This window comes from Nothobranchius furzeri, chromosome 7 (assembly GCF_043380555.1).
Source record: "Nothobranchius furzeri strain GRZ-AD chromosome 7, NfurGRZ-RIMD1, whole genome shotgun sequence".
Lineage (NCBI taxonomy): Eukaryota > Metazoa > Chordata > Actinopteri > Cyprinodontiformes > Nothobranchiidae > Nothobranchius > Nothobranchius furzeri.
The window spans coordinates 27723897-27749875 of NC_091747.1; the positions used below are offsets into that span (position 1 = coordinate 27723897).

Here is a 25979-nt window from a genome sequence, read left to right on the forward strand (position 1 = left end):
TAAACCAGTCCTAGTTACAAAAATAATATTTCAACTCCACATAGATTCAGTAAGGTAAGGTTGCTTCAGAGTACATCAACAATGTGCAATGTCACCCAATAATGCTTCTCAAATAATGTGTAAAATTTGTCAACAGGAGATAAATACGGCTAAATTAAAGCTCCGTAAGCGAAATTGGGCAACAGAATCATCTAAGGAAAAAAAAACTGTCACATAGAGACAGTGAACGTTCAAAAATAAAACTGATGGTGTTCTTAGATACACACAACCCTAAAGGTGTCTGAAAAGATGATAATCGTTTCAGGAAGGGAAAAGACGTTCTAAACAAAATAAATAATTCATAATTAACAAAAGTGTACTTGGTCTAAAATGGTTATACTACAGGAAACAAAGAAAAGCATGAGGAGGAACCCTAATTAGTTTAGAGGTAAAGCGGAGGAGTATAACTGTGATCATGAACAGCTAAAACTATTTATACTCACAAAACAACAAGAAATAAACAAAATAAACAAAATAAAAGACCTACAAACGTAAAAACTACCAGATACAGTACATTTGTAATCAGTTCATTCTCAAATTAATGTGACCATCAAAGAACATCTGTCAGGTCACCATGCCACTGATCAAATCTAAGGGTCACGTCAGATTGCTTGTCCAGCAAAAAATAAAAACAATGATGAAGTCAAGTTTCTACATTTGACAGACACCAGGAGATTAAGTTCATGACAACTAATATTTTTAGAGTGCTCAAAATGCAGTTTTCGACTTCAACAGGTGCTGCACACCAAATCTGCTGCTGCCTGGATTCGATTGTCATTCGCTGAGAACTCCCTTGTCTTATTTTGAAATGTCAGAGACAAAGATAAAAAAAAAAACAAAAATAAGGAGCTAAAATGCAATTTGACAATAGTCACTAGTTTTGTTGGTCTGGCATTTACATTCGCTGGATTTGCATTTCCATCAATGTACCATCTTCATTCAAAAGGTGTTTGTGAGTTCTTATTTCCCATTTTTAAATGTTACACCGTCTTCCCTTCGTTATGAGGTCAGATTTAGGCTTACGAATCTGCCCTTTGACTGTGTATCTAACCACAGCGGGACTCGATTTACGGCGTGTCCGCCAACCTGTTTAAAAATCTGACCACCGATACTTGAGGCAGGTGTATAAAGAGTTGCGATATAATTTTTTCTACAAGGTTAGGTCAAGTCCAGGCACACTCTCATTCATTCAACATCAAAGACAACATGAAACAACAAACAACAGCAAGATAACTAGAGTAGCCCATGCTTTTTTAAAAAAAGAACGAAAGCATGGATTTAGAAAGACACAGCAAGAACACACCTAAGATAACTAGAGTAGCGTTTATAATTTTGGCTAAAACGCCCAAAAACCAATTTAACCTCTGGTCAACTAGGATTTCTCTCAGTACCACAACAAACAACAAACAACAAACTTGTCTCACCAAATCTCTCCACTTCGCATTCCTCCTAGCGACATCAAGACCTCACGACCCCCCAGCAAAACTCAGCGCCGAAGGAGATTAGGTTGTCGACAGTCCTCCGGCGTCAGTTCTTGGCGCCGCAAGGTGAAGGGGCCCCGGCTTTCGAAGGACCAAATAATGTCATGGATTTTATCAATATGTTTATCAATAACCCATTTCCTATAGTGAAGAGAGGAGACAATGAGCAGACAAGACAAACAGTTATAACTGTGAACAGATGCTCGAGGCAAAATGCCCCGAACATCTGTTCACAGTTTATTTATGTAGCGCCAAATCACGACAAGAGTCGTCTCAAGGCACTTCACATAATAAACTTTCCAATTCAGGTCAGTTCATTAAGCCAATCAGAAATAATGTTTCCTACATAAGGAACCCAGCAAATTGCATCAAGTCACTGAACATAACAGCAGAGGAGCACACGGTAGTTCGAGCTGGAATCACCAGCATGAACACAGAAGGCCCTGTGGAACAGATTGAACTTAAACCACTGCAGAGCTCTGCCAGAGATTCCCACCCACTGCTCCAGCCTAGAGATCAGGATCTCATGATCCAAGATGTCAAAGGCTGCATTTAATGGAAGGATGATAAGCAGCAGAGTAAAGAACGTTTGAGTCCTCTGACTCTGGAAGGTGCTGTAGAAGTGTGGTCATTTATCGGTGTAGCGAACACAACACAGGTTTGTAGACTGGGACTCGATGACCTCACAATAAAAGTTAAATCTTGCTGCTTGACTGTGTTCTGGTTTCAGAACCAGCTGGAGCCTTTCCCTCCTCCAGCTCCGTTCAGCCCTCCAGTGCTTGAGTCTAACGGCTGTGGAGGCGTCATTCAGCTGAGGATCCAAACTGAACAAATACAAATACACCTTTACTATTTATTATTTAAAACAGACACCAACAACTAGAACCAGCTGATCTATAAGGTAGCTGGGAGACTTTTTCATTGGCTTGTTTGTCTCTTTGTTGTGCTGAGACAGCCCACGCCGGTGCGGCCCTTCCCTGTTGCTGCTGCTGCTGCTGGTTCTGATGCAGCCCATGAACCTAGCTTTGATAAGACCTGCTCCAAACAGGCCGTTCAGCGTGCCAGCACCTGCCAGCGGGGCGGAATTGCATTCATCAGGCCCAAACAGGATTACGCTGCTCTGTAATTGATTCGTTTGCTGTGAGGGGAGGTGACAGAGCTCTGGGATGCAGAGTTTAGGTAACAGGCACCCCAGAATTCAGCCCACTGCATGTGTCAATTTTATTACATCAGTCCAGATGAACTTGAAAGGCCGGCTTTGTGCATGCTGCAGGGGAATCAAGTCAATGGGTCTTATTGATGTGAGTGTGCGCTCTCTCTCTCTCTCTCTCTCTCTCTCTCTCTCTCTCTCTCTCTCTCTCTCTCTCTCTCTCTCTCTCTCTCTCTCTCTCTCTCTCTCTCTCTCTGAGTGTTTACACTGTACTGCACTTGTGAGTGTGTGATCAGTGTGTATCTGTGTTGTGATCAGTTTTGGGTCAGTTAAAGTGATTGATGTGACACATGTCTGCATCTGTTCACACATGAATGGAAGCCCAACCGGGTCAGTCAATACCTCTCATGTTTAGCTGGCGTGATGGAGATGAGGCTCGGTTCAGGTGCCGCTTTATGACCGTACGTGTGTGTGTTGGAGGACCGGCCCTGAGCGTCTCGGACGACGTCAGAGCCAGAACGTTCTCTCTGCTACGTGTTGTCAGACCAGCTGCCACCCTGTCCGCTAGAAGTGTTTCGTTGTTGAAACCGAGTTGGAACCTTGTGGTGTTTTCATGTATTTTTTTAACAATTATGGTCTCGTCCGATAGGTTATGGGTCACAACTCCGGACCGGGTTTCTGTTTGGGTTAATAATCCACCTGTTTCATTTCTCATGTAGAGTTTTGCACTGATTCTTCTAACTGTGATTTCCTTGTTTAACTGTTATTTTTTATTGAAACGATAACAATGATGGAGTTGGTTTGAAAGCACTTTTCAAGCTTCCTAAAGTGCTTTAGAGTGAATGCATTATCCATTTCAACACCCAGGCATACTCGAGAGGTGGTGAACGAGATCGCAGCCACAGCTGCCCTGACACCACCAGAGTTCATGCAGAAGCGAGTGCAACCTCTAACCCTGTAGTTATTGGACAGTACACCTCCTGAGCCACCGCCCCTCCCCCAAGGTGTACTATTGTATTTAAATGACAGTAAATCATAATAGAAGATGTCTTTCATGTTTGTACATTGAAAGCAACAGTCCCAGGCTCAAATGCAAACCTACTGTAAACTGGGACAGCAGCAGCTCAGGAGGTAGAGCGGGTTGTCCAGTAATCAGAAGGTTGCAGGTTCGATCCCGGCTTCCAGCTGCTGTTGTGTCCTTGGGCAAGACTCCTAACCCACCTTAGCTGCTGCTGGTGGTCAGAGGGACCGGTGGTGCCTGTGCTCAGCAGCCTTGTCTCTGTCAGTGCGCCCCAACGAGGCAGCTACTGGAAAGTTTGGGGGGAATACTGAACCGTGCTGTTGGGAAAGTCTACCAAACCAAACCACACCCATCCGTGTCACACTGTGCTGTTGGGAAACCCATATAACAGGGCCAGTATAGACCCTCTAACCCCCTAACACACACACACACACACACACACACACACACAGGGGGGGTCAGGGAGAGGGCGTCCTCACATTGTCCCTCTTTTGTTGGGATGCCTGGAAGGTTGAATGTGATGAAGATGATTTATGGCAGAGCTGATGGACCACCACAATCCTCTTTGCTCCCCAAATCTGGGTTAAATGCAAATAGATCCCAGACAGTTATTCCCGCCTGACTCGTAGTGAGACCCGTGTGCTTCTGTAAGCTCCACCCATGTCATGTTTTTGTGTAGGTCATGTTAGCATGTCCACCTTGTGTCATGCGCTTGCTCCAGCCCCTGTTGACATTGGAGTTAGACACACACGCCCTTGGTGTGATCATGCCCACCTGTGGTTGTTGCTCTGTCTTGTACCTGGTTGCCTCCTGCTTATTGCTCACCTGTGTTTGGGCCCTCACCTCCACACCACATCATGACAGTTAAAGCTGTTGTAGCAAATTTGTAAAACAAACTTACATTCAACACTTGATGAATGTCTCTTAGAAACGTTCTAGTATAGCCATAAAGATACTGTGGAGATAAATAAATAAATAAAGTGGTTGTCTCGTTTGTCTACAACAAGACAAACGAGACAGTTGCTCAGTTTAATGTGTTCTTCGTATTCCTCATGTTAAGTTAGCTTTGATTGATCAGTATTTTTATCCTCTGTTTTTAGTTGTGATTTGGTCCAGCCTGTGCAGCTCCCATGCTGCATTTTAAATGTGCTATATAAATAAACTATTGTATGGAATGCTTGAAAAACCTCCACCAACAACACGTTTCAGACCAAAACCAACCACCGGACCATCTGGGTGTCGGTCTCACCGAACCGCCGCACAAGGTTATCAGTAAACAGTGAGAGGATCTGTATGCGTGATGTCAAACATTCTGCTCAGTTTGACGGCGTTTCAACAGTGGCTACGCCTACAAACAGAATTTAGAGGGCTTAAGATCTCCCCGAGGGACGCGGTTGAACGCCTTCTCCAAATCCACAAAGCACATGGATGGGCGATCTCCCACACACCCTACAGGGCCCTCCTATGGGTATAGAGCTGGTCAAGTTTTCCACAGCCAGGATGAAAACCACATTGTTCCTCCTGAATCCCTGGGACAAGTACTAGATGGTGCTCCAACTGGGTACTCCATAGTCCTGCTGGGGGACTTCAATACTCACGTTGTGGCGTGATTGGGAGGAACGGCCCGCCCAATCTGAACTCGAGTGGTGTTCTGTTATTGGGCTTCTATGCAAGTCGCAGTTTGGCCATAACAAACACCATGTTCAAACATAAGAATGCCCATCGGTATAGCTGGCAGTAAGTCGGACCTATTCCCAGTAAGGGCTGGATTCCACCAGGGCTGCTTTTTGTCACCGGTCCTGTATAACGTTCATAGACAGGATTTCTAGGTGCAGTCGGGGTGCTGAGGGTGTGGAGTTTGGTGGCAGGAGAATCTCATCTCTGCTGTATGTGGATGAAGTGGTCCTCCTAGCTTCATCAGGCTCTGGCATACAGCTCTTGCTGAGGAGGTTCACAGCCGAGTGTGAAGCGGCTGGGAGGAGGATCAGCACCTCCAAGTATGAGACCATGGTTCTCGACCATAAAAGGGTGGTTTGCCAACTCCAGGTTGGGAGGGAGGTCCTGTCTCAAGTGGAGGAGTTCAAGTATCTCGGGGTCTTGTTCACGAGTGAGGGAAAGAGGGATCGGGAGATCGACAGGCGGATTAAGGCAGCGTCTGCCATGATGTGGATGCTGAATCGGTCTGTTTTGGTGAAGAAGAAGCTGAGCGGAAAAGCAAGGCTTTCGATTTATCAGTTGATCTACCGCCCAGTCTTCACCTATGGTCATGAGCTTTGGGTGATGACCGAAATAACAATACAAGCGGCTGAAATTAGTTTCCTTTTCAGGGGTGGCTGAGCTCAGCTTTAGGGATAAGGTAAGGAACTCACTCTAGGAGGGGCTCGGAGTAGGGCTGCTGCTCCTCCGCACTGAAAGGAGCCAGTTGAGGTGGTTCGGGCATCTGGTCAGGATGCCTCCTGGACGCCTCCCTCAGGTGATGTTTTGGGCACGTCCTGCCGGCAGGAGGCCCCCGGGTTGACACAGGACAACCTGGAGGAAATACAACTCTAGGTTGGCCAGGGAACGCCTGGGTGTCCCAGCTGGCAGACTTGGCCTGGGAGAGGATTGCCTGGGAGGCCCTACTTGTGATGCTGCCCCAGTGACCCAGACCTGAATAAGCGGAGGAAGGTGAGGAGAGTTTTTTTTAAAAAGCTTTTCATTCAATTTAAAATGAATATTTGTCCTCAGTTTGTATTTATAGGAATGCTAAATTTGCATTAGAAAAATAAAGGTACTTTGTGGCCACCTATGGGGCCTTTGTGTGGCACTCTTTTCTCTATAGAGGTCAACACTTGGTTGGTACAGGAGTCCACTGATGGCTGGTACTTTATACCTCAAGTTCCCACAGAGTTGGCATGGAGTGACAGACACACATAAAATGGACAAATAAAAAACAAACAAGTTAAACTGATAGCAAAGGAAAATAATTATTATCTAATTTGTGTGTGTTTTATTTTTTTTTTATTTTTATTTTTTACATAGTGGCAATGTTGTCACTGCTTTTTGAAATGTAAGATGTAGTGGAAAAACGCAAGTGAGGCAATGTTACACTATTTCACATGCTAACATGAAGGTGTTACCAGAGAACAACAATTTAACGTGTAAATATATATGACGTAATGGCAGCCACCATTCAGAAATACAAGGGATAAGTCAGGTAGAGTAGAACGGCCCTTCATTGTCCCTCAGTAGAGGAATTAGACACAGATTAATGCTGCAGCCACTAAGGCTGTGGTGGAAACTTCTACTGCTTACCTGTTCTGTTGTTGTCTTTGGAAAAACTTATGTAACACAGTGATGATGTGAAAACTATTGGCAAAGAAAGTATGTTTATGTCACGCTGTCAGTGGGGGGGGGGTTAGTACCCAAGATGCAGAACCAGGCAGGCACGAGGCAGGAGTTGGAAAAAGCGTAAAATCCTTTATTATGAGCGATTGTCCAATAGTAAATCCAAAAGGCAGGAAGCCAAAACCGAAAATCCAAAAATCCTAGTATGAAAAAACCAAGAGACCTAGAGACAACGCTGACACAAACAATGGACCAACAACACATGAGACGCAGACAGGGTTTTATACACAGGGGCAGGATGATTGGGAGATGAGCTGCAGGTGCGTGGGGAGAGAGGAACCTGGAGAAATCAATCTACTAATCAGGGAGGGGAAACTAAGGCCTAGTCCACATGTAGCCAGGTTTTTTGAAAACGAATATCCGCCCCTCCAAAAACTTGTATCCACACCACCTCGTTTTAAAAAGAAACTGTCCACACGTACCCAGATAAATACGTTGTTAAGGACATGCCAGACCTGTAGGCGGCAGTACTTCCCCCGTTCTTAACCTCGTCCTTCATCTGTGGTCTTCCGCAAGCAGCAGTAATTCCGCTTGCAAAAACAAACAAGCAGAAAGCGCTTGGACAATTGATAAAGCGAGCGCAGCTCTGAGGGCATTCATGCTGTCGGTTAGTGTAAACACAGGTCGCACACGTGATGTCAGCATTTTTTTGTCGCGGAAAGTGACGTTGCGGACCTTAAAACTCCGGTTTTGTCTGTCCACACGCAGACACCCAAAACGGAGAAAACGCAGATCTTCACTTTGGCCGGAGTTTTTAAAAAGATCCGTTTTCGTGTGAAAAAACTCCGTTTTCGTGTGGATGACAGGCCAAAACGTAGAAAAATATCTACGTTTTGGCAGATCCCCGGCTACGTGTGGACAGGGCCTAAGCTGAGGATGGGAAATAAAACATGACCTATGAATAATAACCAAACCTAAAGACTAGAAGAACATGACAAATAACTAATAACAATCAAATAACTAATGAGCTAAGGAGGAAAGGAGAACTAATAAAACGTGGGGAAGGGCCTAGAAGAAAACCTGAACCTAAGAAACTACAGGGAAAAATTAGCTAGATAATATAAATACAAAGAAAACTAAAGAATAAGTGAACCTGGGAGAACCTGGTGGGAGCCAGAGACCTAAAGGGGAGAACCTGGAGGGGGGCTGGGGAACACAAGGAGACACATAAGGGGAACCTAGAGGGGGGCTGGGGAACACATAATGGGGAAGCAGACCATGACAGTTTGTTGGATGAAATAAAATTATTTAGACATTGATATTTCTTTGGAGATTTGTGCTACAAAACGGAAAAGGAATGACTTTAGTTTCTCCAAACGAAGACTGGTGCTACGTAAACATTACATTTGACCCTAACCTGACCCTAACCCTAACCCCCGTAAACATACCCGTTACATTTGACCCTAATCCATCAGCAGCAGAACTTAAGAAAGAAAATAGTAAACAGATTTTATGTTAAAAAAAGTTTATTTGAAATGGCTTAAGGTACATACAACCCCACTCTGTGTGTATGTGTGTGTGTGTGTGTGTGTGTGTGTGCGTGAGTGTGTGTGTGTGTTTAGTGTTTTGTGTGTGTGTGTGTGTTTAGTGTTTTGTGTGTGTGTGTGTGTGTTGTGTGTGTGTGTGTGTGTTTAGCGTTTTGTGTGTGTGTGTGTGTGTGTGTGTGTGTGTGTGTGTGTGTGTGTGTGCGTGTGTGTGTGTGTGTTGTGTAAAATCAGGTAAACTCAGCTCACAGAAACTGTCTCAGAAATAGGTTCCTGTTTTTGAGTCGTTCTTCTGCAGTAATCTGCTGAGTCTTTGCTTTGTGGGTTGTGTTAACCTTGTCACCATATTATTGCTTCTCTTTTCATTTCTGAGAACACACACACACACACACACACCCACACACACAAACACACACACTCACACACACACACACACACACACACACACACACACACACACACACACACACACACACACACACACACACACACGCACACATGCACACACACACTCACTCTCTCACACACACACTCACCTTTATTTGATGCCCTTGTGTTCTTTATTTCGTTTTCTGCACTCGCACATCCTCCTGGTCTCCCTGCCCGCGTTGGGAGCTCGGTGATGGACGTAGAACCATTGAGTTCTCAGGAGGTCCCTCTGTTTGTTGCAGTGTGTGTCCTTACACCTTCACAGGATCTGCTTCTGGTGTCTACTATAGTCTGGCCTCAGCAGATAGTGAAACAATGGATGTTGGAGAACAAGCTTTATCTTCTGATCCATGACGATGGTTCCATAGGCATCAGTGGGATCAGGATGTGGTTTTATCGGGGTCGTTTATAAAATCTGGGCGGTCTTGGGGCGACGGTGGCAGAGGAGATAAGGTCCCAACCTGTAACTGAAAAGTTGCTGGTTCAAGCTATGCTCAGCTGGTGTTTCATTCATTCCTCACACCTGCTGGTGGTTGTCGGAGGGCCCAGTGGCTTCTGTCCCAGGGCAGCTGTGGCTACGGTGTAGCTCATAATCATCAGTGTGTGAATGGACAAATGATTCAATACATTGTAAGACGTTTAGGGTTTGGCCTGGGCGCGGTTCCACAGTCCAGCTACAGGTTTCAGTAGAAGGTCTGGTGAGTCAACATTAAAGCAGCTTCATCAGCAGCTTCACTTCTGCAAAAGGTTCCTGGAAACGCTGAAAATACCTCAGCAGGGTGAAGTGAAGCAATACCTGACACACACACACGCACACACGCACACACACACACACGCACACACACACTCACACACACACACACACACACACACACACACACACACACACACACACACACACACACACACACACACACACACACACACACACACACACACACACACACACACACACGCACACAGTGCAATTTTAGCCAGGGACACTGGGGACATGTCCCCATCAGTATTTATAGTTGACAGCTTTGTTCCTGCCATGTTTAAAGGCCTGTTGCAGCATCTCACGCTAGCATAAACCTGTTGCTGTTTAGTGGTTTTATGTTGCAAAGCTGCTAATAGTTTTTAGCACCTGGACATCATTTATTAATTTTCAACAAAGTTTGCATCGAGTCACTGACTAGTGTCAGAGTCTTTACAGCAATCCTCATAATAGGCAAGCATGAGGTTGACACCTCTGTCTTCTCCATCGGAGACACACCAGACATGGTGGTGGTGATATCAGCATGCGGGGTCTTATCAGAGCACAGCGGCTCTCTTCTCTCCTGTTTGTCTTATCAGGCGGTGCCGGGACGAGGTGAGGCTTTAACGGACTCTCTGCTGCTGCTACAGTCACCGCTAAGCTCAGACCAGAACAAGTCCTTCCAGGTCTAATCTACATTTGCTCATTACAGGTGTTCATGTGTTCCAGAAACAGGTCAAAGGACACAGGGAGCTGCAAGACTCCTGAAAATTTGAGTCATCACTTAAATGACCCAGCCAGATAAATGGGGCTGTAAAATCCTGCCTTGCTAGGATAAAGCTAAGACACACCTGCAACCTGCACTCCATGCTTTCATCACACCAGGGCTCCATTACTGTAACCGGCCATATGCAGAGGTCAGTCAGACTTGTGACTGGGACCAAGAGGAGATACCAGAATAGAATAGACTTCATAGACCACAGTGGGGAAACCAGCACTTAGAGAAAATGAAGAAGACGACAGGTAAACACACATCAGCTATCAGTGTAACCTTTAATCACTAAAAACAACGAGTGAGATGGATACTTGGGTTTCCAAAAAAAGGCAGCATATCCACCAGAGAGGAGTCTGAGACCTGAAAAGCTACTTGTAGAACATCTAGAAATAAGAGCCAGAAGCTCGGCTGGAAACCTCTGGAACGAGAAGTTCTCTAACAGAAGAAGGAGCTGATCCTTCAGAGCTTTAGAAGTTACATTTTCAGTTCAGTTCTGGATCTTCCAAGGAGCTGATGAAGTGATTCTGAAGCTGGAGAATCTGGTCTGTCATCAGATTTGCAGATCAGCTGGAGAACCTCCAGGACAGAGGTCACCACCCCGGTGCCCCCAGGAACCCTATGAGGAGCTCTCAGAGCTGTTCTAAAAATAGCACAATTTGCCACTCAAGTCTAAAATAAGATTTTCTGCTGCTATTTATTTAAATTGCACTTAATATGATTAGTTTTTCCTTAAATGCTTCAACGCATTTCACAAACGTGTCCTCCATGTTCCCCAATGTCTAAACACAACACCCTTTCTAAAGCTTCATAAACACAACCACACCTTCTGACCTCAAAACCCAAAAGAGCAGCTCGAAGCTTCCAAAGATGTTAGCACTACACACATCGTTACACACCACAGCAACACAACTGGAAACAAAGCTCAGTTTGTGAGAAGGTTCTTCGTTCCATAACTGCCAATGCATTTTACTGTATCAGCGACAGATCTTCTTAGATCTCTGCAGAGGATCAGGCATTTAGATCTGTGAGTTTCAGGTGAAGAGTATACATCTATAGAAATTCTGCACATGGTTAGGGTTAACCTAACCTAACCCAACCGTAACACAACTCAATGCAAAAACACAATCTACTGCACCCAACAGTACTCCTGAAAACATGATCAGGGTGTTAAGTTTTTTATATTTACTCTATTCACACCAAAATGACTGTGCGGCTTCATGTCGCTGAGCTGCATCGGGCCACATCAACTCATCCACATCACAGGCTACATTGTCTCTTGCCAGGCACGGCGGGAAAAATGCCCTGGAATGACGAATCCATCCTTGGAAGGCCTCCACTGGGAAGTCAACACAGGCCAGCTCCATTGCCCTTAGATTGTTCTCTCTAGTGTATGGTTGTCTGTCATAAGCCTTCCATGTCCACGATGAGGATAACTTCTCTATAGGGTTCAGGAAAGGGGAGTAGGGCGGCAGACAGACATTTTAAAAGTGGGTACTGTTGGTGGTGAACCACTCTCTAACTTGGTTTGTTCTGTGGAAGCGAGCATTGTCCCAAATTATGACATAAATGTGATGTGCGGGCCCAGGATGGTGTTGTTGGCGGTCCAGAAGGATGTCTTTTATCTCCTCTATGAAGGTGAGGAGACAATGGGTGTTGTAAGACCCAAGGACAGCAGGCTGGTGGACAAGCCCCTCCGAACCCATAACCGCATAAAGAGTAATATTACACCCCCCCATTGGCCAGGAACCTCAGTGATGGCTCTTTGACCAATGATGCTACAGCCAGTTTGCCTTTGTTTCTGCAGGTTGAAGCCAGCCTCATCCAGGAAGAGGTACTTATGAGGTCTGGCCATTGCGTCCAACAGTAATATCGTCTGTGAAAATGTGAAAGCGCACAGGTGTTCAGAACAACCCTCAGTCAGGTAGCACAGTATTGTCCAGAAGTAATGTAGGCCACTGAGCAACACAGTATGTCCACCAACTGTATTGTGAACATGGATGTATACATAGGTCTTTGTGTCACGCAGAGTTGCGCTCAAAGGGAACCTGTCATGGATCTTATCAATATGTTTATCAATAACCCATTTCCTACAGTGAAGAGAGAAGGAGACAACGAGCAGACAAGTCAAACAATTATAACTGTGGCAAGATGCCGAAGCAAATGCCCCGAAAATCTGTTCACAGACTTTATTTACAGAGAGGACGATAAGAAAGGAGGAGTGAGGTCATTGTGTGAGAGAGAGTCAGTGTGTGTATGAATAAAATAATGTGCAGACAAATCTTTCAGTGAAGGAGGAAAAATGAGGGTATAATATTAATTTATGCAGCTCTAACTACGGCAGAGCTGAGGCAAACCAGGCGTTCTTCATCAAGGGCTTGTCCGTGGACTGAGAGTCTCGGTTGGATAATAGGTTAGAAAGTCAGAGTCCTCTTCCGTTGGTCTGGATGGTTTCAGTCTTACGTTGATGAGTACCTTGAAGTTCAGGTCAGGAGCGTAATAACGTAGTTCGGAACATGAAGAGCAAAGTTCAACTTCTTAATAGGAAGACACCAGGGTCCCAGGTGTCGAGGCGGTTGTCCAATTGTCAGTGAGTTGATCTTGTCCCCGACAGGTCCCACAGGTCCTTGACCGTGAAACCGGTCTTGAGATTTGGGTGCGGGTGTTTGAAGTAGTTGATCCTTTCCCAGTGTCTCTTCTTCGCTGTGTCCTGTTGTACTTGTGTCCAGGGGGTCTTCAGCCGAGGTGGATGCAGATTACGTTGTCATGTAGGTGGGCTCAGGGGGAGCCCCAATCTGTCATTTCAGTTCCAGTTCTAGTACCCCCTCAAATGCTGCTGTCTCAGTTGTTCCATCAGGTGCTGAAAGATGGCCCAAGTGCAGGCCATGAGTGCGACCACCAACATCAACAGGGTGAAGAACCCAGCAAGCTTGAAGCAGATCTTCATCTCATCTTATCTTGATCTTATCTTCACCGGTTTGAGAGACGGCACCCTAGTGGTGGCACACCCCTTTGTAGCCGGACTTCATTGCCACCCTAGTGGCGGTTGGTTGATAAGCTTGCAATGGGATCGATGAGTCCAAGATGGCCTCTCAGCAACGTTCACAGCAGTGGGAGTAATGAAGAGTACTTCGAATGGACCTCTGGTTGCCCCATCTGTTTTGCTTCAGCACCTTCATCAGAACCCAATTTCCTGGTGGCCTATGTAGCACAAGGCCTGTATTTCATCTACCAAGAGTTAACGTTCTTCATACAGGAGGTGTTGATATGGCTATCCTTAACTTATCCTGTTCCATTTCTCAAGGCACCATCACAATTTTTACTGATCTCATTTTAAACATATTTTTAATCACCTTTTAAAATCTTTTTATACTTGAATTTTTTTGTGGAGCGCTTCGTGATTTTAATCTTGAAAGGCCTTGAAGATCGTTTTCTTTCTTTGTGAAGACACCAGATCTTTACCTACACCTCTTTAATAAAGTTGTCTTTTCTGGCTCATCAAATGACTTTATAAGTTATTACAATCTTATTCTGTGGTACCTGCAATACGTTTTACATCTAAAGTGTTTAGTAATATTGACTGCTCCTAATGAATGATGAGTGAACATGAACGATTATTCCTATAATGATTTTTTCCAGATCTTAAATTACACCACATGGGTCTTTTTGTTAAATTTAATAATAATTTGTTTATCAGTGTATTCACACATTAATAATATTATGAATGTTTAACATATTCACCCCACATTAATGTTTAATAAGAGTCACTCCTCATTAGGTGAAATAACCTCTAGGGTTAGAGAATGGAAGCGGTGTCGGAGGACTTTGATACCACCCACCCTAAGTTATCAAATTCTGGATTTGTCTTAATTGATAATCAATAGTTAATCCTTTGGGCACTAGAGATTTCTAAAGAAAATGGTTAGAGATGAAGGTGAACTGTAGATGAGAAAAGTCTTCAGTAGGACCCAAACGTAGGACCGTTAAGGTGTGGCACACTGATGAAGGACACAGATGAAACCGCCTGCACACTTCCGTGTGATGACCTCTGACCTTACAGTGGACTAATAATTTTGTTAGCCTTCTTCCAATGCTACAGCCCTCATTCATCAACTGTACTCACCGACACATCTGTGTGTAGGAACGAATTTACATATCGTGTGGGATTTACGAGTTTGCACTTGTGTGTGAACATGTTCTTAAGTAAAAGAACCGCTGTGACCATGCGTAGGAACAGCATCTAGTGGTAGAACGGGGAAAGTTGTCCATGCGTGTTCCTCATCCACAAATTATATTTACCCAGAATGTGGGTATGTCGGTGGAAAAACGGCTTTGCCGCATAATTGGTACTTAAACCAATAAGACACACGTGACCAACGGGAATCTGATGTCATGGCTGAACTGTAATTGGAGGACCTTCCAGAGCGTGCTATCTGGAGGAAACGCGTTCTCCGTGAGCGCTCTGATGTCAAAGGAGAACCTTCTGCTACGCTGGGATTTGGGACCCTTTGTGGAGCGACAGATAAACCTCACAAATCCGATTCCAGTTCAGATTTATTTATCAACTACGAGAACCCTCCAGAGCCTCCCCTGCGCCACAATCATACGCGCCGTGTTGCCAAGGCAACCAGACTGAATGACAGCTAAGAGGCTGCACTCAGATATTTCTATAAAAAAAACTAACTCCAACCAAAACGACTCCTTAAATGTAGATGAGAGTCTATCACTCTTATTTATTCCTGACGGGAGCCTCTCCTCTGTCCCACCACGTTTATAACCTCTGCAACTTTCTGTTGTGCTTCAGCAGCCAATGTTTCGACCTCGCTGTCAATAAAGTTTTTCTTATCTTTATTCGGGAAAAACTACAGGAACCCCCTCGCGTGCTGAGGACGTAGCGTGACCAAATATGGTTAAATGAGCGTATTTCCGTATGTAAATGACCGAACGGACACAAGCACCTGGGTAGCACAGGTGGGCTTTATCACCAGGCGGTTGCGGAGGAACGTGCGTACGAGAGGCCAATGCACGTTTCATACACCAGGATTTTGACTGTTGGTTAAAATGGTCATTAGAAGGAATATAGGACAGTTTCTACAAACGTCTGATAAATGAGGGCCCAGTTTCATCTTAGGTCAAATTTCTAAAGATCAATGATATTGATAATTCATATTTATATGGAATACAGTGATCCCTCACTACTTCGCGGTTCGTTTATCGCTGATTCACGACTTCGCGGATTTTTTTTGGAGCCTTATTCAAGGGAAATTCGCCGATTCGCGGTATTTTTCTATGCGAAATGTCAAGAAATTCCTGTTTATTTTCATCAATTTCATCATAAAATGCACTTTTTGTAATAAAACTATAAAAAACCAAGTAAAAAAAATTTTTTTTTCTTGAGTTTTACCCACAAAAAGAGAATGTGATCATACGATAATTCAATATAGTACTGTATGTCAGACTGGTCGGCTGGATTCGGGAGTTGAGCTTGTAGGGAGCGTGGTTTCACAGGCGCGGAAGTGATAGCGCCGGTGAAACGCCGGCTCACGATTAATCTAGGAAACCCCCGAGCAATCGAGCGTCAACGAAGTGACACAGAAATGCCGGGCTTTCCAGAAGTAAGTAAGATAACTTACTATGAGCTGACAGTTCGTTGGATTGATCGGTAGGTTGGAAACTCTGATCATGAATCTGAAGAAACGATGACTGAGTGGTGAGCTGGAAAGGCGACTTCCGTATGTAGCCGCGGTTTGTGACGTAGGTGCTGGGAGTCCCTACTTCGCGGATTTTCACCTATCGCGGCCAGGTCTGGAACGCATCTACCGCGATAAACGAGGGATCACTGTATCACATCTTATTGATCATTTAATGAAAGTGACCACTTACTTCACATTACACCTGTACCTGGTATTCCTGGCACGCGTCATGCACGAGCAGCGTGTGGAGATGTCCACAGAGACTCCCACATGAGCTGGATGGTGTGGTGGTGCTGAGGAGCCCGTATGCTCTTTCATCCCTGTTGATGGTTGATCTGTCATTAACCGTGGCACAATGACCGTCATGTCTAGCTTCACTTGTGACCTGTTACATCCTTCCACGCTCAGTCCAGAGTGACCTGGGTCCACACAACACCAGAGGTGACCAGGCTTTTGCAGCCATAAGTCCTCTGCTCCAGAACCAACCTCCATCTGGGAGAAAACAGTCCATGTCCCTGCCACAGCCAGACGGTAGCTTTTACCTCCTTAGTTAAGTTCACCTGTTCAGGAGCTCGTGGTGCTCTGCAGAAGCCTGTTAACCACCAGAACGTCTAGGAGAACCTTTAGAACATGCATCCATCCCTCATTCAGGAAGCTGCTCACACACAAAATAAGTGAAACCTGCAGAAGTCATTTTCCACACAAAGCCTGGTGTAAGAACACATTTTAGAGGCCGGGTCCAGATGTTTAACCCACGTTATCATGACGACCAAAACAACTCTCCCTCCTCTGGTGTTCCAGCGCTGAATTATGACATCGTGTTGGAAACGCCCTCTGAGACGGATGAGGAAGACAAGATGCCGCTCTGTGATGACAACAGCTCCACGGGAGGAGGAAGACGGCGTGCCGGCGAAGAAGCAGGAAGTCCTTCTCCAGTCAGCCATGCCACACTGTCCATGCAGGAGAACCCAGATCAGCACCAGGAGGACAAAAACCTAGGTGAGGAGTGTGTGTGTGTGTGTGTGGTCTTGTAGGTGAGGACACCTGTCCAGGTGTTTTATATTCCACCTGGATGTAACCTAACAAACTGGTAGAACCCTCCTTCTGGGTAATCAGTGGAAGTTTCTGCTGTTTGGGTAAATCATTGCAACTACCTTCCGTGATGCGCAGCTTCTCGTTCCTGAAGCAACCCTGTCAGAGACACGGTTGGTGTGTTCCTCACATGTGACCCCTCCCTGTGGGGAGCGGTGAGCTGCAGCAGTGGCTGTGCTCAGGAACTATTTGGTGGTTTGACCCCCAATCCAACATTAGTGCTGAGTGTCAAGCAGGGAGGCTTTGCGTCCCCTTTTTAAGTCTTTGGTATGACCCGATCGGGGATTTGAACCCATGGTCTCTCAGGGAACACTCTCATACCACTAGGCCACTGAGCTGTTTCGCTGGTTTGCTGGAGAAGGGGCAGAAACAAGCAACCCGGTTCAGACCCGTCCAACACGTTCTTACACCTGGAAGCAGAGAGAGGAACCATCCTCTCAGCGTCCTGTTCAGTAGTGAACATTTCAGGGGAAAAGGACTTTACCCTGCAGTGCATCATTCACCCATTCACACGCTGGCGGTGATGAGCTACATCATAGCCACAGCTGCCCTGGGGCGCACTGACAGAGGCAGTTCAATAACATTAAAATCAACGAGACGCAAAATACAATTAAAAGTTAAAAAGAAACAAAGTTAAAGGATGTGCAGTTACAGAGCAGAAGGTGCAGCATAAGAACATTCATTCAAAGGCTGATGAACACATGAAGGTTACTAGAGGAAGCTGATTCCATCTGAGCAGCATAGTAGCTAAAAGCAGCTTCACCCTATTTGGTTCTGACCCGGTTCTACCAGCTGACTGTTCCCTAAGGATCTCAGAACCCTGCTGGGCGTAGTTACAGGAAGGAGATCCCACATGTGTTCTGGTGCTTTTGAATGATTTATAAACTAGTAGTAGCACTTTAGATGGATTCTGTAGTTTACTGGTTACCAGTGTAGAGATCTAAGAACAGGAGTGATGTGCTCCGCTCTCTACGTGAGGCTTCTGACGTAGGTGCACGTTGTTTGGTCAGACAAGGATCAGCTGAGGAGCTTTAGGGTGAATAAGGCAGAAATTATGTTTAATAAACGTATTATTACAGTAAATAAATAAATAAATCATACCAAATTATAACTATAGAGCTCTTAAACAATTCCACCAAAACACAAGAGTTATCACTGGAATTCACACGTCAGTTCAACAAAATAAACACATGAGAGAGCAGGACCCGAACCGGCCCCAGCAATATGTCGAACACCATCTTTGTAGTGTTTTGGTTCAGTTCAAAATTGTCCAGGTTGTTCGTTCCAACCCAAGCTAAAGCAGCTGCCTCAGAGCAGCGGCGGGTGGGTGGGTGGCCGCCATTCTCCGTTCACCAGGGCCTTCTAGCGGTGACTGGAAAGAAGATGAAGCAACAGTAACCTGACCTATAACCAGGTCAGAACCACACATTACTGAAGTTGTGAAGTGTCAAAAGTCACGTCATATCTGTACAGACCGAAACTGTACACAGTTCAACATTCAACATTTACTAACATGCTTTGTTTCTAACCAGAGGAACACATGTCCACAGCAAGGAATACTCCGGCTTACTGCTACTACCTCCATGACCACCATGTTCTGATGGTACTACCTAGGCTAGGCCCTGTAGCGATGGATAAAGGTCATGTGATCAGAGGAGAAGAGATGCAGATGGGGCTCCCATCACGCCTAGTGTCTACTTTACAAGCCTGTGGGGGCAGTCTATGATCTGGGGTTACTGCAGTTGGTCAGGTCTAAGTTCAGCTACATTATGGCCCCACAGAGTGAGGTCAGCTGACTGACAAGGACCAGGTTATCCCACCAATGGGACTGTTCTTCCTGATGGAGAAGGCACATTCCAAGGTGATGTAGTTCAGAGACTGGATCTTGATCCCACTGAGAGTCTTCAGGATGCGCTGACTGTCCCATCACTGATACAACATCTAATGTGGCGATGCTGCAGAAGCACATGGACACAATGCCACAGCTAACATGAGCTGTAATCAGAGCTACAGGTGGTCCTAGTGATCAGTTTTAACGTTTTCATTTTGATGTGAAACTTCTCTCACCAACATCATGTCTTGTTTTTATGTGTTTCCATGGTTACATGTGGTTATGGATTACGATTACTGGTTCTCTGTCTTCCTGTCTCCTTAGCAACACACCTTCACAGCATCTCTGAACTGGATGATTACTTCCTGAAGCAAAAACTGGAGGATGGCGATAGTACTCCACCAACAATTACTGAGTACCTGCAGCGCAGCAGCACCGCCATCATTTACCCAGAAGCCCCGGAGGAAGCAGCAAGAGTGAACACACCTGAGGCAGCTGGTCACGAGGAAAGTGAAAACGGTTAGAGGATCAATAATAATAACATCAACAACAACAATGAAACAAACCACACCACCAAATATGTTGACCTTTGATGAAAGCAAGAACAGAGTAGCAGTGAACCCCGCCCAGACAGCTCATCAGGACACCCCCCCCCCACCCCCACCCCCCACACACACACAGACACAATATTATCACATCCACACGTTAGATTAAAATTAACTTGTAAAAACAAAACTAATATTTACTTGGGGGGTGCTATGGGGTGCAATGACTAATCCAGGGGTAGCTATAGCGCCCCCTAGTGGCCCCCTGGTGCTGCCACTGGTTCATTTAAAGTTCCTCTTAGATCAGGAGAATCTCACACAGGGAATAAAGTGTTGATCTACGGCAGAGGCCTGAAACCAAAAACATGTTTCCAGTGTTTTATGTTTACCTTCAGAGACCTTTGACCTCTGGTGTCCCCCACAGACCCTCTACCCACCACGGATGACTTTGCTCAGCTGCTCACATGTCCGTACTGCCACCGCGGCTACAAGCGCCTGACATCTCTGAAGGAGCACATCAAATATCGCCATGAAGGGATGGACGAAAGACTCTCCTGCCTGCTGTGCTCTGAGAGCTTTACTCACAGAGCACAGCTGGAGCGTCACATGACCTCACACAGGTCTACCATGGACCAGGTAAGCTAACACACCAGTTGAGTCTGTAATCATGATATAAACATGGTTTAGGCCAGGGGTCCTGGCGAGATTTGTCGAAGGGTTGTGTAGCGTTACGGGGTGACTGCATACGTAATAAATGATCAGTAGATGTGATGATTCCATATAAATATGAAATATGGTTGATATTTGAATGTTTAATCAGAAGATTCTAGTTACTTTAACTTGTTCAGGGACCCTAAACACACTTCGTATTAATTTGTTTATAAAAATGAATTTATTTCTATTTCACTAAACTAACGATTATACAAGACAAGGTATGAATGGAAGCTAGATGTTTTAGAAGAACCTTGTGAGTATCTGAGATGGAGGTTGTGGAGTCTGGGTGGTAACTCTGTCTGGCTGTCTGGTTTGAGAAGCTAAACTTTATTTAGTATAAAGCCATCCAACGCCAGTGTGCAGAGCCTACGATACCCTTGTGCGTGTCGCTCCTGGCGGTCCGGAGGAAAAGCAGCCCGAGTGGTGATGTCACCGGACATCGAGACCATGAGAACCCAGAGTCGTAGCTCCCTTTGAATTCAGCTTCACCGGCCATGACATGCACCCAGGGCCTGCAGGTTAGATGTCTGTCTGAGGTGTTGGTGGCTCCTAAAAGAGCTGTTATGTCTGCTACCACCTGCAGTGACGCAGGCTTTGAGCTCGGGGTCAAAAGAGAAGACGGCTTCACATGCTTGCTCACCCGATTGGCCGAACTGGGAGTCAGCTGGAAACTGACTAGATCAGGAAATAATTCCTGTTTGAATCAACTTTGTTTATAAATGAGGTAAATTAGGATTTGATACATTTAGGAGGGCATTACCCAAACAGCTCAGGCAACACATTCTCACACCCAAAGCGTTGGAAAATGGCGCGTGTGACCAAGCGTCAAAATATGGTGATTCAGGGTGCCCCGGAGCATCGGTACCCGATGCCCGCGGTCACACGGACATTTGACCGAGTTGTGACCTACTTAACCTTAACCAGGTTGCTCATGCAAAGCTTAGTTGAAAATGACTGAGTTAAGGTTGGGATGGGAGTGAGTGGAAGGTTAAATCACTAGAGAATAGAGGTGAAACGTCAATGTCACGTGTCCTTGCGCGTCCTCTCCCGACGCGCTGGGGCACCCTGATCATCATATGTGACGCTCGGTCACGCGTGTCATTTTTCTACTCTTTGGGTGTGAGAATGTGTTGGCTCAGAAGTTACGCCTTCCCTCAGATCCTCAGAGAGGTTAACGCTCAGTGTGAAGTGGAAATGTTAAACATGAATAACTCATTATGACGTGTACGAGTAAACTGAGAACTTGTTACACAAACACGGATCTGGTGTAGTTAAAGATCTAACATGGATCATTGCAGGAAAAATAGTCATTTTAACACATCATTAAGAGATGATTATATGACACGTATGCAATGATCACATATTTAAAAGTCATTTATGATTCGAGGAAGATGAACTTTATTCAGAGTGAAAGCAGAAAGTCTCGTCTTCTGCATGGCTGCGTTCCAGCTGAGATGAGGTAGCTAGTTTCGTCATGGCTCTTTCATCCGGCGACAGGGCCTTGAGCAGATGGGATGCTTGTGTCTGCAAATGAAAAAGATCATTTCTGTTCATGCAGATGAAAATACTGGCCTTTGGGTACGCTACACCAGATTGTTTCTGACCTTTGGAAGGTTCTCAGTCATCCAGGTCATGGTAATCCAAAGAGGTTCAGATGACGACAACTGGACTTGTTTGGTTTCTTGAAGATGTTTCTGTTCTCGTTTGCGGAGCTCTGTCAGTTCTGGCTGGAATATGGCCGAGTGAAGCTTGTGGACTGTGGCTGTCTGCTGTTGGGTAGAACCTTCCTATCCATACCTCCCCCTGATGAGTCGTTTGCCTCCATCGTGCGGGGGTGGTTGTATTGATTAGATGCAGAAGAGTGTGACCTAGACTAAAACTGTTTGGGGATTAGGTTCAGAGAGGCGTGTATGTACTAGAGAGGTGAAGCCTGAGTCCTCCTCTATTTAATGTAGGTTTCTTCCCTTTGCCAGATATGGCTTCCGTTACTCCTCTCTCCTCCCATCGATCTTCTTGTGCAGAATGTGTACTTCTTCAAAAGTGTCCCTTGTCCTTCGGGTGTGGGTGGACTGCAGAGTGTAGACCTGAGGAGGTGGCTCTCCTGTGTTGTGTAGAAGTTTGGTTTCCTCTGCGTAGTAATCTGGACAGTCCTCGCTGCCCCGGACTGCATGAACGACGCCATTGAGCTTCTGGTTGGGTGTCTCGTCTTTTGGATAGACCAGTTTCTGTCTGAGGGTGTTGTTGGGTTCACCGAGATGTTCTCTAGAGAGGTATGAGTTTGTAATCATTTTTGATTAAATGTCCATTTCAGTTTGTTGAATTTGATATAGAAAAATAGTAGAACATGCATTTTCTCTGTTCTTGGTTCAGTAATATTTGGGGGCCGGGTTGAACGGTCTGGTGGACCAGATGTGGCCCATGGGCCACCATTTAAGGTTCACTGGTGTAGAGAGAATCGTGTCCATCATCAGCAGGGTCTGAGCTCTATCATGGGTGGATAGCGTGTGTGTACAGTCTGATTTCTAGCAGCAGGACAGAAATAAAGGCAAAAACACACACGAGGGGTTTGTGGTCACTCTTTTGATGGTAGCTTTAGTTGTGTTTGAGTCACATAACAAAGGTCTACAGCGTCTTATAGCCACCGTTCGGACGTTTCTTTAGAGGTACAGCATGATAATACTTGTTGATATTTAGGCCCAGGGGTGCAGGTAGAATTTTCATACTGGGATGGACAAAGTTCCAATGTACCCTCCCCCAAACACACACACACACACACACACACACACACACACACAAACTTAACTAGAGCTCAGTCAGTGTGTGTAATGGTTTACGAAAACACTAATACTATTATATACGTGTTTGAAGCCATTGTGTAATGGAACGCTGGCATTTGTTATTCTCCCAATCGATTACTAACCAAAACCTCGTGCTTTATGCAAAACATTAAATGATTTTCAGCATATTACAGAAAGCATAAAAGCCCTAAAAAACTGCACATAAAACATATTTAAAAAACAATAATCACTTGTCACTCAGAGCAGTGGTTCCCAAACCTTTCAGCCTCTGACCAACAGATGTTCCTTCATATTTTTATGTTATTTATAAATTTTCGTTATATTTGGAAAGTTTTAATTTATATATAAATATATAAATCTCTATTTAAATTTAATATTTTCCTATTTATTATGATTATGTGGCACACTTGACTTCCATATGTAACGCATGGGCATCTGCCCTTTTACGGCTTTTTTTTTTGACATTGTCGCTACGCCTGTCACGTTAGCGGTGTTTTTACCATCCATCACGTCCCAGAGAAGGTTAAACCAACATCAAACCCAACGTCTGGAGCTTGTAAACTCCACACACCTCTCGTGCAGCACCAGCTGTCTGATGCTGCAGCAGCGTCTATCGTCCCGGCTGGATGAGTGAATTTCTTCATCAGAGTCAATATTCTGCTTCATAATCAGAGTCAGTCATTACCAGACAAAGTGATCAGTCAACAAAGACCAGAACTGTCGGCAGTTATACATTTTATTAATATTTACGCTCTTCATGCTGCGCGCATCTCCTCCTCTCCCTGACTGGGAGCCTGACAGCGGGAGGCGTTTTTCAAACTCTAAAAACTCCCAAACTTTGCTCAGCCTGAAGGTTCCACATCTCCACTATCTTCTGGTGTAAAGTAGTAACTTCATGAGGGATCATATTTGTAGATGAGACTTGTGAAAGTCAGCAATGAGGCTTTGGCGCTTTTAACGAGTAAGTCCCAATAGGGCTGCTCAATTAATCGAATTTTAATCACGATTACGATCTGAGTTTTGAACGATTATAAAAAACAAAACAAGCCGACTATTTGCTCCTCCCGCTTGCGCTGCCCTGAGTGACAAATGAAGCGCTCCTCCCACAGTGTTGCCAACTTAGTGACTTTGACGCTATTTCTAGCAGCTTTTCAGACCCCCTTCTTGACCTTTTAAATCTTAAAAGTACCTAGCGAACATCTCAGAAACATCTCTGGTAACCCTTAGCTACTTTCTGGATAACTTTCGTCGACATTTCCTGCAGGTTAGCTAAACACTCCGCCTGCGCTCCGGACCGTTCTTCAGGACATTAGGAATGGGAATGATGTAGTGATGTGTCAGTCACTAAAGACAGCTCTCGGAGCCGGCTCCCTGTTGGAGTAACCAGAGTGAGTGACACACACACCGCACCTGCGGACTCCTGAGCCACTATAAACGGCTAAATGTGCGCGTGCGGCGCGCTAAACACACGTGCAGCTTGCCCCTGAGTGCTGTGAGCCCGGGGTGGGGGGTGCTGTGGTTGGGACAATTATTACATTAACTGATGGACTTGTAAATAAATAGTTTATAAATAAGGTAGAAACAAGTTCCTCACGCTGATAAAAAATAACTAATCTCTCTGAGGACATGGTGCTAGTGCACTCTCCTACAGCACCTTGACATGACTCAATAAATGTTATGCAACATTTTGTGAACACCAATTTATTTGCATTTATTTGTTATAATTGTTTATTTGTATAATTCTTGCTGTCAGTATTTGCAAGATATTGGTATTTGGGTCTGTACTGGTTAGACTTAAATGAGTTAAACCAAGGTCTGTAGCCCTTGGGTCATAGACTATGAGCTTTAAGTATATTGGTCTTTTTATACTGGGAATCAGGAGTTCTTTTAGTGATCATCGTGTTTCTTATTTATTTTTGTCCTGATTGTGCCCTGAGCAATTTTATGACTGAATAAAAACAAATAAAATCAACATTAATTGAAAAATCGTCCTAAATAATCGTGATCTCAATTTCAGTCACCATAATCGTGATTATTATTTTTGCCATATTCGAGCAGCCCTAAGTCCCAACACTGACAACAACGTACTGAAACTAGAACCAACACGCATAAACAGACAGATCTGTCTTGCCTACTTACACTGTTGGTATTTTTTAAACACGCAGTTATCGTTGCTTTTCATCCGGCATCCTAGCAGCAACCACTTTGCCACCTCTGGAGTTGGTGTTTGTTTACGTCATGCTGCATTCAATGTAATTGGAAAAAGGAGCTTCAAGCGCTTAACCTCCTTTCTTTCTGGCCTTAGTGCGGAGGATGGATCGGGGTTGATCTGAATCTGGGGGGGACAGATCCCCCCGTCCCCCACCCCATCTGCGCGCCTGCTCAGGCCCAAAGACTCAGGGGGGGCTGGGATTTGGCACACACACACACACACACACACACACACTGTGTGTGTGTGTGTGGAGTGTGATTATGCAGCCTATGAAGGTCATTCATGGAGTCACTATAATCTAAAGATGAGGTGTGGTACACATCTCCTGCTGACACCTGTTTGCTTCCCCTCAGCTTCCACAAGTCTCATTAGAGTCAGTAACTAAGCTCCAAGTCATTCCATTTTCCAATTACATCATGATCCTAATGGGATTTTCCCAGCAAAGCTGTTGTTCCCAACCTCAGAGGCACACCACCCTGCCCCCACCAGCCTGAACCAGGACCAGATGGTCTGTTACCTGCTGGACTGGAGAACCCTAATCCTCCAAGTGGCTGTTAATTAGAAGAATCATTGAGTTAAACTGCTAAAGACCGAC

General features: G+C 45.1%; 1 protein-coding gene across 2 annotated transcripts in view; it reads left to right on the forward strand.

The window, feature by feature from the left end:
* zeb2a (zinc finger E-box binding homeobox 2a) overlaps window positions 1-25979 on the forward strand; it is a 66163-nt gene that overhangs the window by 18886 nt on the left and 21298 nt on the right. For both annotated transcript variants that reach the window (XM_054751261.2, XM_054751262.2), the window contains exons 3-5: window positions 16994-17191; window positions 19440-19634; window positions 20085-20296. In XM_054751261.2, coding sequence (XP_054607236.2) covers window positions 16994-17191; window positions 19440-19634; window positions 20085-20296 — 605 coding nt within the window. The remainder of the gene's footprint in view (window positions 1-16993; window positions 17192-19439; window positions 19635-20084; window positions 20297-25979) is intronic.